We start from the raw sequence: 21,200 nt of genomic DNA, 5'->3' as shown, positions 1-21,200 counted from the left end.
AAAAGTGATATCACAGAAAACACGCAAGTGGTATAAAGGAAGTCAAAAATTGGCCGCAAATGGTAGAGCAGGAGAAAGTAATCGACACTGTGGTTTTGTATCCAGATGAGCTACTGCAAAGCTGCTCATCCCGGTCTCGGGTCTCTGAATGAGTGATTCTGAGACGGAGACAAGTAATTCGCTCCATCTGCCAGGCTCAAACATGTTCAGTGTGCGAGGAAGACATCACACAAGGTGTCCCAACCATTGGCAATTGTCGAGAACCTGTAAAGAACAGAACCAGAAAGAAAGGAATACATTTGCCAAGAAAGAAAATTGCAAGTCAAATGAACACTTGATAGCTTATCACACTTCAACCACCAAAGGATGCAAGTAAGCGGTTCGATGTGTGTGCCGAAACCTCAGGTCGTTTCCCAACGAGGCGAGGAATTGAATGACTGTTCAAAGGCACGAAGCAGAGCTGCAAACTCCACCTTCTTACCGTGTTCGGCGGCCCTCATTGGAAGGACCCATTCGCCCACTGTAGATCTTTTGCATCGGCGAGGCAGAGATACCGTTGCGGTTCAGACGGCTGGTCCTCCATCGCTCATACCAAACAACACGGCTGGCTTCGCGGAGTTCAGCGCGCCAATCGCTGAAAACAGAGTCCTTGAGCTTCACAAAATCGCAGTGTGCGGGATCGTATGGGTTAGCGAAACCCCAGGGAAATTTGCGACCAACTTGCTCGTCTCCAGCTTCGAGTGAGTGAGGGTCTGGGGATAGAATTGAAAACGGAACATATTGAGACGCGGCTTGAGATCCTGAAGACTGAGCTGTCCCTTCGCTTCGCTGGGACGGTGAGCTCGGAGTGGAGACCTCGGCTTTGCCGTTGTCGAGAGGGTCCGATTCCGCCTTGTGCTCCTCATTCGCGTAGCTGTCTGCGTCAGTTCCCACCTCATCCTCATCGGCGCTTTCTGAAGACGTATATTCGTCCTGGTCCTCTAGAGTCAGAATCTCGAGAGGGTCAATGTTCGCCTTCTTTAAGCTCTGCCAAACCGCCTTCTTCAGATAGCTCATGTGCGCTGTGGTGATTGTATCGGCCTTGCTGATGACAGGAACAACAGTGGTCTTCCCCAAGACAGTTCGTAGAACTTGAATATCGAGGAACTCATCCAAAACTCCAATCACGGGCGTATCGGTGGCTTTGGAAGTTCCCTGGGAAGCGCGTTCAGCGGCAGCGATGTTCTCATCCAGATGCACAGGGTCGAGAAGCAAGAAAGTGCAATGGATATGTGTATCCCGGAATCCGGGTGACCGAATCACCTTCGTTTCCTCGCGCAAGGTCTCTTCGAATTTGCTCTCCAGGAATCCGGTGACACCGCGCAGTTGAATGTCCACGATATTCTTTTCCAGTCCCTGAGAGTCCCACAGGGTCAGACCCACGCGCTCGCCGTCGATCTCGGTTTCAAGGTAGTGAGACGTGAAGCCTTCGTTTGCAGGTGAGTGGCGCTCGTATGCTTCGACTTCTTCTGGAGATCGAATTGGATGCTTGTGTGGGGGCATAGTTAAAGATTTCCTGAGAAAATGCAAGAAAGAGGTCTTGCCCGAGTTGCGAGCACCGATAACAAGGATACTAGTCAAAATGTGAGCACATATTTCCGCATACACTTTCCACGCGATGTTACTACTCACTTGTAGGGTGTCGGATCCTTGCGCCTCCGCATCCTGCGCGGGTTGTTGACCGTACTGACAGCACTGCTCGCATAGCTGTAACGTCCACGGTGGGTCATACTCTCCGTACGCGCGTAAGGATCAGCTGCCTCTGCAGAGGTACTCATATTGCTGCGAATGGCAAGGTTGTGATGAGAAGCAATTGTCTCATTTGACGGAGTGGGAACGCTGTCGTGCTGTCCGTCGCCCCCGAAAGTCTCGATGACTGGCGTCGGTGCAAGGTCGGGCAGACGAGGAGGGAATTGAGGCATAGACTCGCGCTGACGGCGAAGCTCCTCCTCCTGCGCCTGCGTTCTTTTTTTGCTTCTGCTTCCGGACGTTTTTCTTTCACTCAGCGGCTCAGTTGACTTTGCGCGACGAAGAAACCCTAGAGATGATGCACGACGTTGATCCTTGAGATGGCCGTTGCCGTTCTCTGTGATGGGAGGAAGTGTTTCTGACGAAGGCTGAGTCTGCCCAGGAGTCCGGGGTCTCGACGCGGTTGCCATTATTATTGGTGTTAATCCGACAGGCCCTCTTCCTAATGATCACTGACAGGCTGTGGTTCAGTTGAAAAGTGGGGAAACTGTGATTGAGGAGTGTCTCAGATATAGAATTTCTCACCAATAGTGGGACGTTTCACCAACCCTCTTTATGTTACTTCAGAATGACAGCGGTTTGTCCCTGATGTAATTTCAAAAGTGTTAAAAGCTGCGGATGCGCCTGTAGAGTAGATGCTGTATGCAAGTCAGCCAGAGCAATCATCCGAATTGCGCTTTTATTACAGGAAAGGAAGTTGTTGGTTCATCCTTTGAATTTATCGAACATTTTTACTCCTATTTCAGACCGACGTCACTGACCTTGTATCAATTTGATGCCAATTGACTCTGTAATTAGCGTGCCAGTGCGTATTCCTCCACGTGGGAATTTGATCTGGGCACGTTCTTGTCGACGTCTCTTGCGGGTGCAGCAAAGTTGTCGTAAACAATACGGAGTACCGGCGGGTGAAATGACGTCTTTGAAGCAGTAACAGATCAGAGACAGGATGCGCTGGTCGGAATTTTCTGAATGCCTGGATACACGACTTCGAGAAACGAATGAATGATGATAAGAAACCCAACTGAGTAGGGATCAGGAGGGTCCGATTTTAAATGACGTTCACCAGCCCAGCAAGTGATTTGTCGGAACCAGCCCCAAGTCTGTGCTGGAGGAGGGAAAATATGGAGAAAAGAGCGATTGTAAGTTTTGACAAGAGACTTCGAATTCTGCTGATGAAGCTTCCTCCTTTGATATTCAAATTTCCTTTTTGATTTTTCTTTCTTTTTTTAGAATTTTTTCTTCCTTTTTGTGTGCCTTCCTAGAGGTCAAAATGAAGCGGATGATGCCTGCTCACAGCGTCCGACTGATGCGGCGCTTGGATAGAAAATAAGGATCCAAGAGAAAGAAGGAGAGTTGGAAGGATAGAAAAGAGAAAGGAGGTTTACAGGACAAGAATGAATTGAGATGGAGCAGGTCGATGGCGCCCCAGACTGACGATGATCAGCCCAAAAGAACAGACCGCGATAACAATCTCTTCTCCCAAAAAGGCTCCTACGCAGTTACCTATCCGTTCCTCTTTTGTCCAGTTTAGAACTCTGGGTTTCGCTCTACAAGGCATGTACAAAGCTTGCTAATGTTACTTTACTCTATATCTACGGATTCAATCTTCCTCTAATCTGGCTCCTTGGTTGTCCAGCGCGTCGTACTGTTCTTTTTTACTTTTCTCTCTTTTCCAAGCAGCTAATGCATTGAGGACCTTTTGGAGCTCGACTATGGTAGATTCAGGGGCAGCAGACACTAGCAAATAATAATCTCACCAGGGGCTCGACTTTCGAACCCTCCCCACTCAGACGAACCTACTGGCTAAGAGTTAGGTTCCGTTACTGGTCGCGGACTCGTGCTTGCCCCGTCTTCGGTCTTAGTGGCTGAGCTGCTGGAGCTTTAGCTTAGGTGCTTTACGGAGGGGCACACTGACCGAGCAATTTCATTCGCAGCTAGCTAAATACTCAGCATTCACCAGCACAACGGCATCTGAGAAGATTCAGGGGCCACGGCAGTCCAGCATGAAATGACACCTGAAAACGATCATTGTTTTCAGGTTGCTCTTATGAAGGCCCATAAATAAGAAGTATGAAGAGGTGATTATTGTGACGAGCCACCACCTATACTTAATCCCTCCTTGATGCACCCACATCACCAACGTTCATGCAGATTGATCCATCAGATGGCAGACATTGTTGATTATCTGGACTATGTCTGGTTCCGATTTTTACGTGCTTTATTACTCCGTCCCTAGTCAGGGGTCATTGCCTTGTCTGGTTTAGCTTGCCAAGAAACCACGCAATACAGGAGAGAACAGTCGAGAGACGTGAGATCACGTGGTGGTGGCTCTCTACCTCTCTACTTAGCCTCTAATGAGGAAGATTATCATGATCTGTCCTGGAACCCCAAGCCCCCACTCTGCTTGAGTGTTTTGATTCTGACTGATGTCTGGCTGGAACAACCATAGTTCCCTTCATACGACGGCCTTAGGCCTTAAGACCTCGTGTATGACCAAGCGGTGATGGAAATTCATTTAGGAGCGTGGACAATAACGCTCACTGTTCGGATAATACCCTAATCATGCTAATATTACCATTGACCCCAAAAACCACGAAGCAACTGAGATCGATATCTTTTCCAAAGCGATGAGGAATATTCGAAGTACCACGTCCTTTGGACTGTGAAAGTCACACATTCCCAGCATTGGCGCAATTCCACTTCAGCCACAATGAGTTCCAGGTTCCCTTAGTGTCCCTGATGTCAAGCGATCGCACCTTAGCAATCAAATATTCAAGCGCAAGCTACCTGCTTCGGAAATGATTCAGTCATAATCTTCGTAAGTAAAGCATGCTCACCCTTCGTGATTCCACATTTTTTGTCTACATAGTGCCCCATTCTACTTTGTAGTCTAGGACGTAAGAACAAGTGAATGTTTTGGGGCTTATGCAATCACGATCTTGGCCATCGACAGCCTCCACCGCGCCCTTAAAAATGGGCCGTGGAAGCTTCAACTCTTTGTCTCCACAGTCATCAAGCCTTAGATCCCGCATTCCCCTTCCATTACTGATCACTCTTGCTCTGCCGATGCTGTTCTCCATACTCGAAATGGGAGAACAATGCATGGGTTGTCCGCACACACTTGGTCACGAACAAGCCTCTTGAATTTCGGTCCATTTGGTCCCCCGCTGTACTTCTTCTGACCGAATAGCTCAGGCCCACCCGGCAATGCATCATCTCCCCACTGACCGTTGAAGTTCAACCAGTTAACGGGGTAGCTAGGGTCATAAGGCCGAAAGGTCCCGCTGTCGGCATCGTAGCTATATGCATAGGCGCTCAGTATGGGATCCCACAACAACCCGCGGTCAGTGTGGTCAACAACAAATCCGGCGGGAAGATTGAGATGAGGAATCGTATGGTCATGATCGCTGCGCAGGGCTCACACTCCTTAGCACGCGCCGTCATCCTCAAGGTTATGCGTCGGTCTACTCACCCCGCCATAACGTAAACAGCGTGCGTGCCTTTTGCCGAGTATGCATATGGCCGCTTGCCTTGTTTCTCAGTCGCGTCGTACGTGAAAGCTTGTCCTCCAGCATGCTGACTGTACCAAATCGCTTGGGGGCTCCCATTCGAAAATCGGATCATATTGTGCTCCCTAGATTGCATGAGTTGTGCGCAAATGCTGATTTTGACTCGACGTACCAGTCCCCGACGTGATCACCAAATTCCATACCGAGAACAGTGTTTCCTTCGTTATACCTTTTGAATTCATGAGTCTGTCACGATCGTCACCGAACATATCGGCCATGACTTACGCATAGAAGTAAAAATAAAAGGCATCCACCGTCCCATTATTATGATCACGAATAATAATCGTTGAGGAGACTGCGCCGTTCGTCTTGCCTTGTTGATCTGGAGCGGTCCCCTTGAACCACGCCGGCTGCGGAGAAGCGTTGATACCTTCATGGGATGTCAAGTAAACGCTTGTGTTGCCCAGACTGTTCAAGCTGTCGAGGTTATCAAGAGTCAAGGGTGACTGGACCCCTTGGACTGGTTTATAGTCAACCATTGGCGTAGTATGTACAAGTTGCTCTCCAATGTCGGAGGGCAAGTACTCATCTTGGCTATGCAGCCATACAAGAGGCGCTACGCCATTGTCAGAGGTCGAGAATCATGTTCGATTGCTGCAGACACACGCACCATATTCTAGCACGAAACTTGGTATGTTTGTTGCCGCGATATCTTTCGTAAATGTATCTGCGGTCGCGACTGCTGCCTGTAGCATATTCCACGCAAAAACAAACGTCCATGCAGCCCGCATATTGGTAAGACAGAAGCAATCGACGATCTAAGTCTAGGTTGTGGGTAATTTTCAGTTATCGGTTCAATATCATTTTAGAGACGGCCGGCAATTTATAAGTTAGAATGGGTGTCGAGAAGTCAGGGCTGAATGATCATCAGTCCCCCAGGAATTCGCCGTCCTGGCCACCTCTCGAATCTAGAGTACATACTATTTCACGCTGCAGTTGAAGCTAGACTCTAGAGTCAAATTCTGTTGCAGCTGACAGGCCATGAGAGCAAGCAGGAACCATCCAATCAACCTCGTGTGAAGACCAGAAGATCTGAGCTACAGCTACAGTTCGTCCGTACATGGCTTGGATCAATAAGTGGTTCTGAGGGGTCATTCCAGGGCGAACAATAAGCATGGTGCGGATGATGCAGTCAAGAATTCCAATCAATACCTGGTTGATTGTGATCGTCCAGTCACGTTGGCCTCAGGTTACATTGTGAAGGATCCTGTGATATTGTTGGTCAACGACATCTGATTGATTGTGAGTTAGTTGACTCTTTAGTTACCGTCGTCGCCATCAAGTCATCAGATAAACTACCTAGCCAGATGACCATCTGTTCTCAGAAAGGTAAGGGTCGTATTACAGGGTTTCACTTCATCATTTCGGCGCCTTCTAATTCAGGTTTCTCTTCGATTCAACCCAGGCGATATTTAACGGGCAGTTGACTATAGAGACTTTGTTTATGTATTAACAACATAAATAAATAGTCCTGCAGACAGTTTTCAGACAGGTCCACCGACTTATGGTGTCCTGTCCGTGAGATCAGCCTTCTGAACGACCAGTTCACTAAATTGATCCCATATTCACAGATCAGCATGACGGTATTGATCTACAGCTTTCCAGTGTCCTGCACAGCTTCCAGCTATTTCTTCTTCTCCGCCTCTCGCATCTGCTTGAATACCGTCAAATCTAACGGTATCCTCTCTCCAAGCCATGTAGCACGTTGCGTATGATTCCGTTCTTCCTCTGAATCGATCGTGTTTGGGTGTATCAAGGCACTCAACGGACCCCTATTGATAACTAGCCAAGGTACAAACGCACCGAACTGGGCAGGCGTGAAGACGTTGACTTCGAACATGGCGACCGGATGAGGCCCAATTGGCCTGTTGAAGAAGGTATAAATGCGAAGCTCGGGGACTGCATACTATCAGTCATTTCCGTACTTTGACTTGGAGATAACCAGATTTTCGCAAAAAGCTCGACACCACGGGAGAAGCGCCCTTACATTCGCGTCTGATCCTTTCATGTAGAGCTCTGGCGTATGCGACTTGATCTGGATTATTCTAATGGCGGAAGATCAGTTATTGCTGAAGAAGTCACCAATAATTTGAAGGGTTTCTAACCTGAAAGTGATAGATATGGATATCAAAACCTCCACGGCGACCTTTAGCGAGAGGGTCGGGGAATTCCTCGTATGCTTTACTTAAGATTCCATGTTGGGGGTTCTTGAGGGACTTTCCATCCTCGGTCTTTCCACTATCAGAGTCTCGTTAGTTTCTCGGTCTCTTGCCTTATGCGATATTTGACTCGGACTTAAACCTGAGACTCACTCAGTCAATGGTTCGAGGTTTTCGTAGCCCTCAAGTGGAGACGGGTATGAGAAAGCAAATTGGTCCGTCATCTCTTGTCAAGGTGATAAAGATACTTAAATGAGTAAATGTGTGCAAATATTCTATGTCTTATTCGTTCAAGAGTTTGCGCGAGTCTCTCAAAGATCTGGTGTTGAAACAAAACGACAGGTCCGAGGTGGTTATATATCTAATAGAGGTGAAGGTTCCACACTTGACCATGCAATTACCAGAAATATGACGGGCATGTGATGATTGACAATTCTGGTTGACTAATTCTTAGAAATTCGAATGCCATGAGAAATATGGTGCAATATCCCTGGTACGCAGAGAGCAGTCCCTCTGCTGTCTGCAATTCCGCACCCTGACAAAGCCGCGGAATGAACATTTATCTTACCAGATGGGTAGAGCTTAGGTGCTCAACTGGACAAATTTTTTAGATCTCACATTGATTATCTTTTACACGTTAGTAGCCTAAATAACTGCGACTCGGATATGGTCAGGCTCATAATATGGTATTAAGTTTGTCATTAATAGCTCGTATACCCTCAATCGGCTGAATGCAGTTGTGTTATATTCTGACAGGTCACTACCGCAACTACAGTCTCAAGTAAAGGAGACGGCCCACTCACTGCTTAAATTCATGTTCATAATCATACACAACGAGCTAAATTGTTCATAACGCCTAGGTTGCATGTATGCTATTCCCCCGAAGCCATACCCATACAGAAATACTCAAACCCCCGTACTCCGGTTGCTGAATGGAACCCCTTCGCTGTAAACAATGCTACCACAAAGCCTTGACATCGATATGTCCCTCATCATTAACAAACTTTCCCCGATCCCATTCACGATCCTCGCCTTTCTTTGACCATTTCACGTCTTCAAGTCTGCCTTCATCATCGCCACCGCTTGTGGCTGTTTTACTAGAAGTGCTCTTCCATCGATCAACGACGGCATCGTTGAAGCCCGCTTCTCGTAGTCGTTCCTCTCCCTTTTGCTTCCAACGAGCACGGTCGCGGAGCGCCTCGAGGGCGAGCTCCCAGTCATCTTCCTCCGTTGTAAGACCTGCAACAGGACGTCGGGAGGGCCCTTTGCGCTGATCTCGATCGTCATCTTCCATATGGACATCCAGCGATGGATCGTAGTCGGGAGCAAAATGAGCATCGATATTGCTCATGTTGGCTTTATAAGCGCCCCGACCACGAGAGCGAATTGGCCCCGAATCGCTGTCGACACCATGCTTAGGAGGTAGTGGTCCCACCAAATCCTCGAGCGGATCAGACTCAAACCCAGATTCTCTTCTTGGAGGAGGTGGTGGTCTTTCTCTCTCGTGTGCTGTGGAGTGTGCACGTGTCGCGCGATCATCGCGTGAACTGCGGCGAGTGTCGTATCTTGTATCCTCTCCACCTTTTCGATTCCTGTGCCTGTCTGGTGATGGGCTGCGCAAGGGGGACAATGAGACTGTGCGTTGACGACGTCGTCTGTAGCGATCGCGAGAATTCGAGGCATTATCATCTCGTGGGGAGCGGCTACGTGAGTACGAGCGGCGGTGATGTTCTTTCCTTGAAGATCGATGACGCTTTTCACCAGTGTCGTCAGATCGGTGGGTTCGTCGGTGTCTGCGGGGCCGGTCTCTGTCCGAGGACGCTGAACGACTCCTGTGGCTTCTCCTATGAGGGCGATGCCTTGATTCCCGACTTTCTTTTGTGTCTCTCCGTGACTCCAAGTTGTCCGACGGGCGTCGGGATCGAGGACGGTCGCGTCCTTTGGTATCATTCGTAGAGGAAGACGAAGCTTGGCCACGTAGTAGTCGCATTCGTTCCCTGGCTTCCTTCTCTTCCTTCCGCTTCAATGCAGCATTATGGCTGTCGGTTTCCTTTATGATATTGCGTAGAAATCTCGTATTCGGTTTAGGAGCTGCAGCCGTAGGTCTGCGAGGCGATATACATCAACACCACGCCAATTATAGTGGAACTCCACTTAAGAAATCGTACCTTCTAGGCAAATAAGCACCCAATCCTTGAGCAGGATATTTCATCGAGCTGTCACGAGCCTCCTGGGCTAACACTTGTGCAACATAGTCGTTGCTCAGTTCGTCGTTCGTTCCTCCAGTGTTTGAAGGCATGATTGCGGGCGAAGGAAGGAAAGCGCCGATTTGCGCTCAAGTGGGCAATGAGGTGCTCCTTCAGAATTCAAGTTTTTTCAGCCAGCAGACAGTCTTCGCGACATCATTCATACGAAAAAAGACACTTAAACCAATTGAACTGAGGAAATATAAATGTATTGTCTATCCGCGCATGGCCAGTGCCAAATAAAGTGAGGGCAGTGACTTCACTTCTGGCTGGGGCAGCCGCGCTAAACGGCAATCAAAGGCGGTGTCCCTCAGGATTGCCCGATAAGCTTTTGTTTACTTTCCTGTTATCTACCAGCCAACGCGCAGTCAAGCGTATCCGTTCAGAAGATACCTGGTATTCAGGCAAAGAAGACTTTCATAATCCAACTCAGGACTTAAATATAGGATTCATGCCTATTGCTGCCAAACGTACCTCATTGAGAAGAGACCACTTGAAGAATGACCGATCAGAGCCCCGCTGAAACACTTGAGCAGCTCCGACAATTGGAGCAAGAGAATGGCGACCTGAAGACTCGTCTTGCCATCATACGCATAAGCGAGCCTATCTCTTCTTCAGAAGACGAAAAATCCAATCCATCGCCGTCCAAGCGTACCTCTGACGTTTCTGCCATCGATAACCCCACACCTGCTTCCCTGGAGGCAGATTTGACACACTACAAGGTACGGACAAGTGGACTTCACCTCTGCATATGCTATATCCTTATTATAAATTCTCTGACTTGTACGAAAAGGAACTGTTCTCGAAATTGCGCTTTTCCTATGTTGAGCAAGTAACAAAAGAAAAGTTCCTACGAGCAATCGTGGGCGATCCTCCCCTGGTCGTTGGTCACAATGAAAATGTGGAGATGGAAGCGCAGTTAGCAGAGGTGAAATCTGAGCTCAAGTCGCGCAAGGAAGAAGTCAGGATCATGATTGAAGATATGGAGAAGATGGGTCGGGATCTGGCGAGTCGTGAGTTCCTTTTGCCCATATGACACGAAAGCGGCGCTAAGTATTATTTCGACAGGATACAAAAAAGTGCAACTACAGATGACACAACTTTCAACACTCCCGGAATCAATAGAGAACCTTGAATCCACGATTGCCGGACTACGAGCGAAACAGGTCGTCACGATGGGCGCGTCATCTTCCCAGAACCTTCCACTGCCAGCGACACTGTCTCTATTGGCCGAGCGTGAGGCGGAACTTGCAGCATTAAATCGGCAACTTGCCGCAGTACAGAATGCTCTGCCACGCAAGACCAGAGAAGCCGAAGCATTGGAAAGAGAATTGAGTGTACTAGAGAGACGCAGGAGCGAAGCAACTGCACAAGCACGGGAGGCACAGAGAATGAAACAGGAAGGCAAGAGCGACGGCCTCGAAGAGTTGGGCAGGTGGTACAGGAGCGCAGAGGAAACACTGAAAAGTCTGGTGGGTGTTGAGGGATGAGACCAAAGGCTGGATGATTGATGACTGGATTTGTATTATGGCGGCGTCGCAGGTTCATAATTCGGGTGTATATATAGGCGAAAAGGGTGGTATTCTAAATTTACAGCACAATGGTACAACTTGGGTCTCGAAATGAAGCCGTTAGGCTATCTAATTCATTGACGTGCATGATCATACAACATGATACGCTATGCTGCAGACACCATGGAACCCCTCATGATTTTGATTTCCAAAACGAGACCCGTCCGTACTCCTGATTTTTAGTTAAGGCACATTTACTCCTCGTCCTCCTCAGCCTCCTCACCGTCACCGCCAGCAGCGGCAGCAGCCTTCTTGCGCTGGACACGGCCGGGGCGGCCACCACCGTAGGGGGAGGTGAGAGCGAAGTCAATGTGCTTCTGGGAGTCAAGGCGAACCATGTAGGAAGGCACGTTGACGATCTGCTTGCCGACACTGTTGGTTAAAATAGGTTAGTATTGTTTCCTTAGCGCTATCGCACGGTGGGCCATACCGGATGTGACGCTGCTTGATCAGGACACGAGCGTGATGGATGGACTTGGCAAGACCGAGCTTGTAGACACAGGTCTGCAGACGACGCTCAAGGAAGTCCTCGACACGGAGGGCCAGGACGTAATCGAGCTTCATGCGGGACTCATCGAGCACACCAATGCGGACCAGACGACGAATCAAAGCGTTACCTTCGAAAAGACGCTTGGGGTCCTTCTCGTCGAGGGTGAGAAGCTCACTAGACGGGAATATGTTAGTCACTGCTCTCAATTGTCGCAGGGCTGACAAAACGCATACCGAGCAGCACGACGGATCTTGGACAGGGTGAGCTGGACACGCCACACCTCACGCTTGTTGCGCAGGCCGTACTCGCCGACAATCTTCAGTTCCGAGTCACTATCGACCAAAGGTTAGGCATGGAACACACGACTTAAACAGAAGCACGCTTCTGATCAGTGGCCGGAGAGTACTAACAGACGAGCCGACTCGAAAGCTGAACACCAATTAGCGTTTCATTCGGAATTTGATGAATTTTCCATTATTGGACATATTAGAAGTACTTACGACGACGAGGGACCTTGTAGGTCTTGGAGTAAACGCGACTGTAACGCAGAATCGGTAATTAGAACGATGCGACTTCATTTCGCACTCATCGCAAGGCATATACTCACGGGACGGGGGCCATGGTTGCTGATTGCGCGTTGTCGTGATGTTGTCGAGCACACCAAACTTCACGAAGATCGCAAAGTTCAGAAGTGAGGATGCTGTATGGGGAGGAAACAAGCGAGGAGAAAAGTGGAGTCTAACCGTGTTGAGATTAGGGCTAGGGCTAGCCCTGGCGGCGCACCAAGCACCCGAGGACGTTTGACACCATCACCAAGTGCGGCAGAAGGAGGCATTTCTTCGTTGTCGACAATTTTTCAACACCAGCACCACCTATACCGCAAAAATGGGTCACTCCCACGGTTTGAGATCGGGCACTCGCGTATGTTCATGCGATTGATTCATATCGACGCTGTTTTCGCGGGCTGAAACGGAGCGCTGACGATGGTTATAGTATGCCTTCAGCCGCGGCTTCAAGGAGAACGGCATGATCCGTCTGTCGACCTACCTGAAGACTTACCGGTACGAACCAGACATTCGAAGATGATAATGGAGAGAAGTGCGAGCAGGATCTGATTGTTGTTTTCATAGGGTTGGCGACATTGTGGATATCAAGGTCAACGGTGCCGTTCAGAAGGGGTCAGTACAATTTTCGCCCGCTGCAGTTACGAGGAGTCCGGAAGGCGCGGCTTATGCGTGATTGTGGTGGAAAATTTGAGGATTTGCTTGCTGAAATTTTGGAACAGTATGCCCTACAAGGTCTACAACGGTAAGACCGGTGTCGTCTACAACGTGACCAAGTCTTCCGTCGGTGTCATCATCTACAAGGTTGTCGGCAACCGCTACATGGAGAAGCGCATCAACGTTCGTATCGAGCACGTCAAGCACTCCCGTTCCCGTGAGGACTTCATCAAGCGTGTCAAGGAGAACGCCGCCAAGAAGCGCCAGGCCAAGGAGCAGGGCATCCACCTCCACCTGAAGAGACAGCCTGCCATGCCCCGTGAGGGCCACGTTGTCGAGGGTGTTGCCGCTGAGACCATCACCCCCATCCCTTACGACACCCACATCTAAACGAATGGATATGGTCGACGCGGTTGTTTGGTGTTTCTGGGTTTTTCCGTCTATGGGTGGACTTTGCATTGAGACGAAGCGATAAAAATTAGGGTTCTCAGATGTTCTGGCACATGTCAAGCCTGTGCATAGATTCCCCTCAATGAAAGAAAAAAAAGACAAACCTTTCGATTCCCCCTTTGAAGAATCAGTACGATTTAGATATTTTGGGTCGAACGGGTTTCTGATAGGCACCTATTGGCCAATCTACCAGACAACTTTAGCGCCCAATAACTCCTGCGATATTGCTGTTTCTAGGAGTAACACTCAATCAATGCTTGGGTAAATATTTCTCAAGAACATGTCATTCACTAGAGATTCTCCGTTCCGTAGGCGTAAGCAATTGTCATGCCCACTGCAACGAGGTAGCATCGACCTGAAGCGGCGCCTCTACCAGCGCCACCGAGCGCTGAATCAGAGTGGAAATATGCATGGAACCACTAGAGCTCAGGTAGATACATTGGAGCAGCCAAAGAATGACGCTATGAGACCTTATATTCTTCGTGAATAAAATAACCAGTAGTTGTTCCTGCATTAGCAGTTAAAGCGGCGACAGAAGAGATTGCCAATCGGCAGTGGCAGAGAGATCCGCCCGGAGGTTCCGCTCAGGCAAAAATAAGCTGTCGCCAAAAAAAAAATTGAACTCGAACGTATCATCCTCGTCGCCAGTTACACCTCCTTATTTAATTCGATTTGGAATTTTCAGAATCACTTCGTACACTACTTCTGGGATTTTTGCCTCTTCATGGCTATCACTGCCTAAATGCCACTGCTTTCCGTGTCAGACCGATCTTTGCCGTATTCTCCATCCCGATAATACCCCAGGCCTTGTTGATGCCTCTTTCAGCCACTTCTCACTCCAGCTCTGCGCAGGCGCATCTGGAAGCAAGAGAATCTGCAGCCATTGTTGGTCAAAATCTCATGCTACAGTCAAGGGAGACTGGCGAAATTCTACCGCAAGGGACGCAGCCGTTCATTCAAGATGTCGACAAAAAGAGCCAAGCGAAGCCTTTCGCCCATTTTATCGCTGGCGGGTAAGAAGAAATTATAGTTCTATGGTGATTGAGATGAATCTCGAAGCTAATGCGATAGATCCACAGAATTGGTGGAATGACGGCCGCGACTCTTACCTCTCCTCTTGATGTCCTGAAAACCCGGTTACAGTCCGACTTCTACCAAGCCCAGCTCAAGTCTCTTCGTGCCGCTCACCCATTGCCACCATCTAACTCACTTGCTTCGCTTCCACGGACCGCTATGATGCACTTTAGCGAGACCTTCCAGATCTTGCGCTCGATACATGTCCATGAGGGCTGGCGCGCACTGTTTAAGGGCCTTGGACCCAATCTCATTGGGGTTGTTCCGGCGCGTGCCATTAACTTCTACGTATATGGAAACGGAAAGCGGATACTTAGCGACTACTTTCATTACCACGATTCCAAGGAGACGCCCGTCGGAATTCATCTGACGGCGGCCGCCGTAGCAGGAATTGCAACAGGAACGGCCACCAACCCAATCTGGCTGGTGAAGACACGCTTACAACTAGACAAGTCTAACGCCGAGATTGGCAAGGGCCGTCAGTATAAGAACAGCTGGGACTGTATCAAACAGACGGTGCGCCACGAGGGCATTCGAGGCTTGTATAAAGGACTTTCCGCATCATACCTCGGCGTGACCGAGTCAACTCTGCAATGGGTGATGTACGAACAAATGAAGATGTACTTAGCGCGCAGGGAAGCAGCGAAGCGTGCTGATCCCAATCACGTCTACAATATCTGGGACGACGTGGAGTTGTGGGGTGGTCGAATCTGCTCCGCGGGCATGGCGAAACTGATTGCTGCGGCCGCCACGTACCCCCACGAAGTTGTCCGAACGAGGCTGAGGCAAGCCCCCACTGTATCTGTGGGGGATGGCAAGGTTCAGATGAAATACACCGGTCTTGTGCAGTGCTTTAAGACTGTGTGGAAGGAGGAGGGTATGGTCGCATTGTATGGCGGTCTCACACCGCATTTGCTGCGTGTGGTTCCGTCAGCTGCCATCATGTTCGGAATGTGAGTATCTGTTGTCCCTGCTTGTTCAGATGATCAGCCTCTAACATCATCGCTTTAGGTACGAGGTGATTCTTCGCGTTTTCGGAACGACTTCATAAATTACCCCAGGTTGTCCTCTCTACTTTGGAGCGCAGACAAGATTGTCTTTGAGCGTAAAACTTGTACTTTATCTGACCCCACTTTTTACTGGTGTTATTATTATTGACTAGAAGGGTCAACTGCATGTATATGGCGCAATTCTTGGATGGTTGCTGCTCGGCTCGGCGTCTTCACTCTTCTCTCACATTTGATCTAATACAAGGCTGAGAAACCACTTCGTTGTAACTATATGGTGGGGTTGTTGGACCAGGGTAGAATCAGCCGTAGAGAAGTGTCTCCTAACAAGAGAGCTTGATTGGGAAGATCAAATATTAACATGCTATAGTCGGTAGCTTCTTGAATTCGTGTTGCTCAATATATCTAATGCAGGTACGGAGTACCACTACCACTGATGTCCACACCAACCCCATCAGCGTACACAGCATCAAATCATTATATGATTTAGAAAATCTTGCTCTCATCCCTCTAGTTGACTGATGAGTATCTCAGTACGCATATATCAGATTTTGCTACATCATGCTCTTGTGTGTGCTTATTAGATAGATAAGTAGTCTTGTGAATGTCTGTCACACAAGAAATATATCCAGGTACCCTCTCAGTAGTGGTTTAAGCTCCCTGTAGAACGTGCAACCTATTACGTACACATACTTTAAATCGTATGCAGCAAGGAAGCCAATAAAAGTAATGATGATGATCCAACTAGGTACCTTACTGTTATTGTATTACTACATCTCAACAGACTTAACTTATCACCTTTTTTTATTGACTAACACCAACACTATCTTTGTGAAATCAACAGGCAACGTCACCGGTACCAGAAGTGATCCAATATCTAGGCTAAGGCATGGAATTCGCCTCTGCAAGCGAGCTGATTGCTTTTAACCCTCCGTCTAATTTACGAGTCAACCAGATCATTCAGGTCTGATTGTCGGTTGCCTAAGCACTCAGCAAGGGCAAGGCTGACAGATCCTGCCAGGGACCAGCGGTCAAGCACACAGCGAGTCATGGACCCGAGAAAGTGGACGACCGTTTTGGTGCTTCCAGAAGGTGAGCTGAACGAGAAAAAGAAAAACTAGCATGATCTCAACAGGGGAGACGTAGTGAGGGGCATGAACAACTGAACGACTTGTTGCTGCTCGCCGGCTTTGAGAAAGGAGTCTAAGGTAAGTATGACCAGGCCAAGCCAGTACTGAAGCTTGCAGCTCACCATTATCAATTGGTGAATGATGATCGGAGTATGTGCTTGCTCCAAGAATCCATTACCCATTACTGTGATCATCCCCCAAATAGGTAATGCCAGGCCAGTAGGTAGTTTCCTGGGATACATCCGGCCAGAAGGTAATGTGACCAAGATGAAACGGGATTTTGGAAAAGTTGCACCAGAGGGAAGCTATCTGTATCGTCAACAGATAGTTCTGTTCACACTCGGAGCTGTTGCCTTGTTCTGGGCCAGTATTGCCCTCGATATGTCACTCTTGCACCTATTCTGTGCAGTATCGTCCAGGCTTCGTTCGAGTTTAACCTAGTAAAGGCGAAGAGGAAGGTTTCCGTATTTTGTCTTTTTATCTGAACATCTCCTCAACATTATCCCTAGCGATGAGATGCTTCCTATAAGAAGGTCACCTTCCTCCGTGCGGAGGGAGCTATAGCATTCAGACAGGACTCTTCTCCGCGATACAGACTCTTTACTGAGAAACAGCTCGCCTGGTATTGAGCTCTCTTATCCCCTTGCTGTATCCGACCCTACCCAATTCCTATCACGACCCTGTCGTGTAAGATTATTCCAATGTCAACCAATCCAAGGTAGTCGGTCCCAGCTCTCTTCCTCTGAGTTCGCCGACCTTTTGCTTTCAGCCTTCTCAGGCTAACTGAGTTTCTCCAAGACACCAAAAGCCTTACGCCACTCAGCAACAAATGGACCTTCTACATATCGGCTCCTGGACACACCGGTATGACACCACCGCAGCTCCTCAAGGCATTCTTCGGTCTCCTGGTGGCAAAAATCCTTTGTCATACTTGCAAAATCAAAATAAGAATAAAGTTCCTCCAATGCTGCAAGCTATGCTGGACCAGTCTCCAAAGGCAGACCCTTGGTCGCCAGTCACGATGCAACAAAAGCGAAACCAAAAGTTGTCATTTTGATCTAGTTTTCCAACCTTTCTTGTATCCTCACCTTCGGTCTTCTCCTTTCTTTTGTATCTAGTAGGTCTCCTGTTTGTCTGAGTAGACTGCTTTGTATTTGGGTGACAGAGACTAAAAGCATTTTAGATATTTTTGTCAGTCCCTAGTTGCTGTCGCGTCTTACACTCCGACTTCCCAAAAGATACTCTGATTGGCATCAGTCCTCCTAAGACCTATACTTCACCCAGATACCTATCCCAAGCAAGCTTATTTGCTGCAATTTGACCATTGTAGACCTGCTTAGGGTCGGGTCAGCCGTTGCTTGACGAGTCAGGCTGCGTGGATCACGAAACTATTGTCGAGGGATCTTTCATCCGACAGTGATAATATATGTCACAGTACCTTGACTCACCCAGAAACCACACCGCAATCTCTCTTCTGGTTTCGACCTAGTCAGGCGTCTACTGGAGTTCTGCAGGTTGTCCCGAAATCTATAGTCCATCTCTCGCGTCCCGTAGTCCTGGTTTCCATCCAGCCTTGCACCGCCCCTAGCGAGGTTCATGCCCAAAAGGACCCTGCGCAGCTTAACTCAAAGAAAAGACTAAGAAAATACTTTACCCAGAGCGCCGAGTTTGGACATGGCTGATGTATGGAATCGCTTTTCTTCAGAAAGTGTAATCCCGGGGTTAGATCTGTAGTCCACTTTCGGTTAGATTATTCTTTTAGTAACTGATTTCTTCTGCCTCTTTTCTCTCATACAGATGTATTTTCCCTTTTCTCGTGATGTGCATTTTAGAAGTTTCGAGTATTTTGGAAAGCTCGCTTTTGAGCAGCTGAGAGAGCCTTTGGCAACCGTTGAACATGGAAAAGAACCTAACAAAAGCTACATACTAGCAGGGATGTGATCATGTGGGACTGTGAAATTAGGTTGGCCCTCAATCTACCTTGATGATCAGATTTATATTTTCCTTTAATAAGGAACTATTTTCTTTTCTAACTCCAATGTATTCTTCAGTAACAGATAGTACTTGTGACTTTTAATTTGTTTGCTTTTCACCATGCTTCTTAAGATTAGTTAAATATAGAGAGCAGTTCATTGCTGTTTTTGAGTAGCTTTTTTATGTATGAAAATATTGTTCCATTCTAAGCCAATTGAACAAATTCATTTATAATAATGAAATTGCGCAAAGGAGACAATCAACCACGAAGACAAAGAAAAAAAGCAAAGACGTTCAAACTCATAATTCCTTAGTCCATTGTCCCAACGTTGAGAGTACGTAGAGTGAACGTGGTCATGGTTCGGGTTGATCCTTGATTCTGGGACCTCCAGGTTCGAACGAGAATTTCAGCGCCAGTAGGGGAGGCCTGATGCCCCGGGATCTGCACGACATGTTCTAGATGATGTTTAAAGATCCCCGCATATTATCATTCCTTTTCTCGGCCACCGTCCGAAAATCATAATAGCACTCCGTAGTAATAATGATTGGAGAACCTTCGCTTCGGTAGTTATTCTCAGCAGTGTTAGGGCAAATGCGCCAATTGCGTTTGTGAGCCATTACATTACTTATTGTTTGAGTGTTAGGCAGCAAATCCAGCGGTGTCTCGGTGGCTCAGATGTTTCAGCTTCTCAATGCTCAGACCTCGAGACAAAGAATTTACGTGATAGAATCTGTCGAGGACATTTTAGTTTGCTGTACCTGTAGCGACGACGAGTTGTTGACAGATGATGGGACGTAAGAATTTGCCCAGTGTCACTATTTGTCTCTTAGTTCCTTCGGGGAGCCTTGGAAGCGCCTGGTCTGCTGCCAAGTATCTCAGCAGAGAGAGCATATGCTAGATGATCCTTCGTAGGCTTGACCCGGTGAGCGATTTAGGGGATTCACCAGGCCGGTTGAAATCGAAATCTAGCCATCTCCTACGGAAGAGGCATCGCTCAAAAAAATTGACTTTCTGTCCAAACCGTTTTTATGATTCAATGAGAGGCGACTTTGCCTGAGAAGTGAGGAGTGTGCCTCGAAAAAGCAATGAAGTGCTGCGCCATCTTTGTGTGGCTGAGGTGGCTAGTGAGAAACAATGTGGAGGATGTGGCGTGTTATAGGTGGATTCTACGATGTGCAATAAAAAAACTGTCGAAATTGTCTACCGTCCATTCTAGACCTCAGAATACTTGCGGGTCCGTTCGCCAGCTACTGTCCAGATGATCAGGACGATTACACCGTAGCCCGCAATTGGAAGTGCCACTTGGCTCCCATTGTTATCGAATTCCAGCTTCGAGAGTCGAGGCTTCAGTAGAGCAGCGACATCTATTCAGTTCAGTTTCGTGATATCTTTACTCTCTAGGTACCCCAACTGTGGGGACGTATGTGTCCATGGGTGGAACTAGATTGTCTTGGTTCCTTGGATGGCGGGGAACGTCCCGCCTCCCGGGCCTAAAGTTCCATGTCTCCACATCTGTCCTCCACAGTCCGTTCCTTTTGCGCTTCACTTTGAAGACAGAGGCGAACTCTGCCAGCCTCAAATAACCACTGAGGAAGGGCCGCAAAGCGAGGTACCGAGGAGAAATACTGACAGTCAACCAGACGGGACATGATCTATTTGCGGCAATGCATACAAATAGCTACCTAGGGATCGAGGACTGACTTGCTGCAAATTTTCTACCTAGTAAGGTACGTATGGCTGCCAAGCAGTCAGTAGTCAGTACCTACCTATTATGATACGTAGGTCAAGAAGTATTATTGTTCGGAAGTCTCGCAGTTGACGCACGCGATTTACAAGGTATCAGCCGTCCAGTTGTTGAGTTTCAAAGTTTTGAAATCCGCTTTACTCGACAGGTAACTTGTCAGAGAACCCGGCAAGAAGCGAACAATCTTTCTTAGTGTACCTAGAATAGCATAGTAATGTAGGTACTGTTGGTAAGGTAACTATGGACAGTGCCAGCCAATAAGTTTTCTGACCAAGTTGACAGTGTGACCACTTCGCTGACGCCGAGCCTACGTTCAGAACTTTTTGCCCGTTTTTTACAAGAAAGAGGGGGCACTGATCTTAAGCGTAATAAGAATTCTTGTCGTCTTATTTGCTAGGAACGATGATTACACATGAGGTTGGAGAAATGACGTTTTCCTTTGCAAAGATCTATTCAACACAATCTTTTCTAATAATTAATATCACTCATCTTCCTCAGCCACACTCGAAGCCTTATGGGTTTTATCTCTATGCTGATTAATGCTCAACCCTCAGTCCTCGTAGCTTAGTTAGCCTGTAGCCGTATGTCATCATGGTTCATGGTTGTTACACCAGCGCTTGCCTAAGAAAAGAGATCATGCTGCACCATGACTAGATAGAAACAGTAAACAGGTTAAGAAGCATGTATCTAGGGGGCTTCTTTGACCTGCAACGTAGAGTATTTTTAGTTGGGATATTCATTGCTGGGATATCGCAAAGCTTTGCACTAGGAGAGGCA

At 48.0% G+C, this 21,200-nt stretch overlaps 8 protein-coding genes across 8 annotated transcripts; 3 read left to right on the top strand and 5 right to left on the bottom strand.

Annotated features, from left to right (window-relative positions):
* Window positions 1–477: 477 nt before the first annotated feature.
* On the bottom strand, window positions 478–2,198 carry aspE (septin; the record flags this gene model as incomplete). The annotated part of the gene is made up of 2 exons (XM_043287968.1): window positions 478–1,612; window positions 1,672–2,198. 2 exons carry the CDS (start codon window positions 2,196–2,198, stop codon window positions 478–480), a joined length of 1,662 nt encoding a protein of 553 aa, XP_043143903.1.
* Window positions 2,199–4,837: 2,639 nt separating this feature from the next.
* On the bottom strand, window positions 4,838–6,088 carry Aud_003010 (uncharacterized protein; the record flags this gene model as incomplete). The annotated part of the gene is made up of 5 exons (XM_043287967.1): window positions 4,838–5,195; window positions 5,261–5,422; window positions 5,470–5,526; window positions 5,583–5,913; window positions 5,968–6,088. 5 exons carry the CDS (start codon window positions 6,086–6,088, stop codon window positions 4,838–4,840), a joined length of 1,029 nt encoding a protein of 342 aa, XP_043143902.1.
* An 893-nt stretch (window positions 6,089–6,981) lies between these two features.
* On the bottom strand, window positions 6,982–7,740 carry Aud_003009 (uncharacterized protein; the record flags this gene model as incomplete). Its single annotated transcript, XM_043287966.1, has 4 exons — window positions 6,982–7,256; window positions 7,345–7,402; window positions 7,463–7,595; window positions 7,670–7,740. 4 exons carry the CDS (start codon window positions 7,738–7,740, stop codon window positions 6,982–6,984), a joined length of 537 nt encoding a protein of 178 aa, XP_043143901.1.
* Window positions 7,741–8,474: 734 nt separating this feature from the next.
* On the bottom strand, window positions 8,475–9,815 carry Aud_003008 (uncharacterized protein; the record flags this gene model as incomplete). The annotated part of the gene is made up of 2 exons (XM_043287965.1): window positions 8,475–9,621; window positions 9,685–9,815. The coding sequence occupies 2 exons, from the start codon at window positions 9,813–9,815 to the stop codon at window positions 8,475–8,477; spliced, it is 1,278 nt and encodes a 425-aa protein (XP_043143900.1).
* A 447-nt stretch (window positions 9,816–10,262) lies between these two features.
* Aud_003007 (uncharacterized protein) lies at window positions 10,263–11,252 on the top strand (the record flags this gene model as incomplete). The annotated part of the gene is made up of 3 exons (XM_043287964.1): window positions 10,263–10,484; window positions 10,556–10,775; window positions 10,831–11,252. The coding sequence occupies 3 exons, from the start codon at window positions 10,263–10,265 to the stop codon at window positions 11,250–11,252; spliced, it is 864 nt and encodes a 287-aa protein (XP_043143899.1).
* Window positions 11,253–11,527: 275 nt separating this feature from the next.
* Window positions 11,528–12,444, bottom strand: Aud_003006 (40S ribosomal protein uS4; the record flags this gene model as incomplete). The annotated part of the gene is made up of 6 exons (XM_043287963.1): window positions 11,528–11,705; window positions 11,764–11,997; window positions 12,057–12,155; window positions 12,234–12,252; window positions 12,324–12,361; window positions 12,431–12,444. 6 exons carry the CDS (start codon window positions 12,442–12,444, stop codon window positions 11,528–11,530), a joined length of 582 nt encoding a protein of 193 aa, XP_043143898.1.
* A 264-nt stretch (window positions 12,445–12,708) lies between these two features.
* On the top strand, window positions 12,709–13,433 carry Aud_003005 (60S ribosomal protein eL21; the record flags this gene model as incomplete). Its single annotated transcript, XM_043287962.1, has 4 exons — window positions 12,709–12,744; window positions 12,817–12,884; window positions 12,954–13,001; window positions 13,109–13,433. The coding sequence occupies 4 exons, from the start codon at window positions 12,709–12,711 to the stop codon at window positions 13,431–13,433; spliced, it is 477 nt and encodes a 158-aa protein (XP_043143897.1).
* An 873-nt stretch (window positions 13,434–14,306) lies between these two features.
* Aud_003004 (putative mitochondrial carrier protein (Rim2)) lies at window positions 14,307–15,618 on the top strand (the record flags this gene model as incomplete). The annotated part of the gene is made up of 3 exons (XM_043287961.1): window positions 14,307–14,506; window positions 14,573–15,520; window positions 15,579–15,618. The coding sequence occupies 3 exons, from the start codon at window positions 14,307–14,309 to the stop codon at window positions 15,616–15,618; spliced, it is 1,188 nt and encodes a 395-aa protein (XP_043143896.1).
* Between the last annotated feature and the right edge of the window lie 5,582 nt (window positions 15,619–21,200).

This window comes from Aspergillus udagawae (genome assembly GCF_001078395.1).
Source record: "Aspergillus udagawae IFM 46973 DNA, scaffold_2, whole genome shotgun sequence".
NCBI lineage: Eukaryota > Fungi > Ascomycota > Eurotiomycetes > Eurotiales > Aspergillaceae > Aspergillus > Aspergillus udagawae.
Note: the sequence above shows the minus strand (reverse complement) of the source record. Positions and strands in the feature narration are given on the sequence as shown.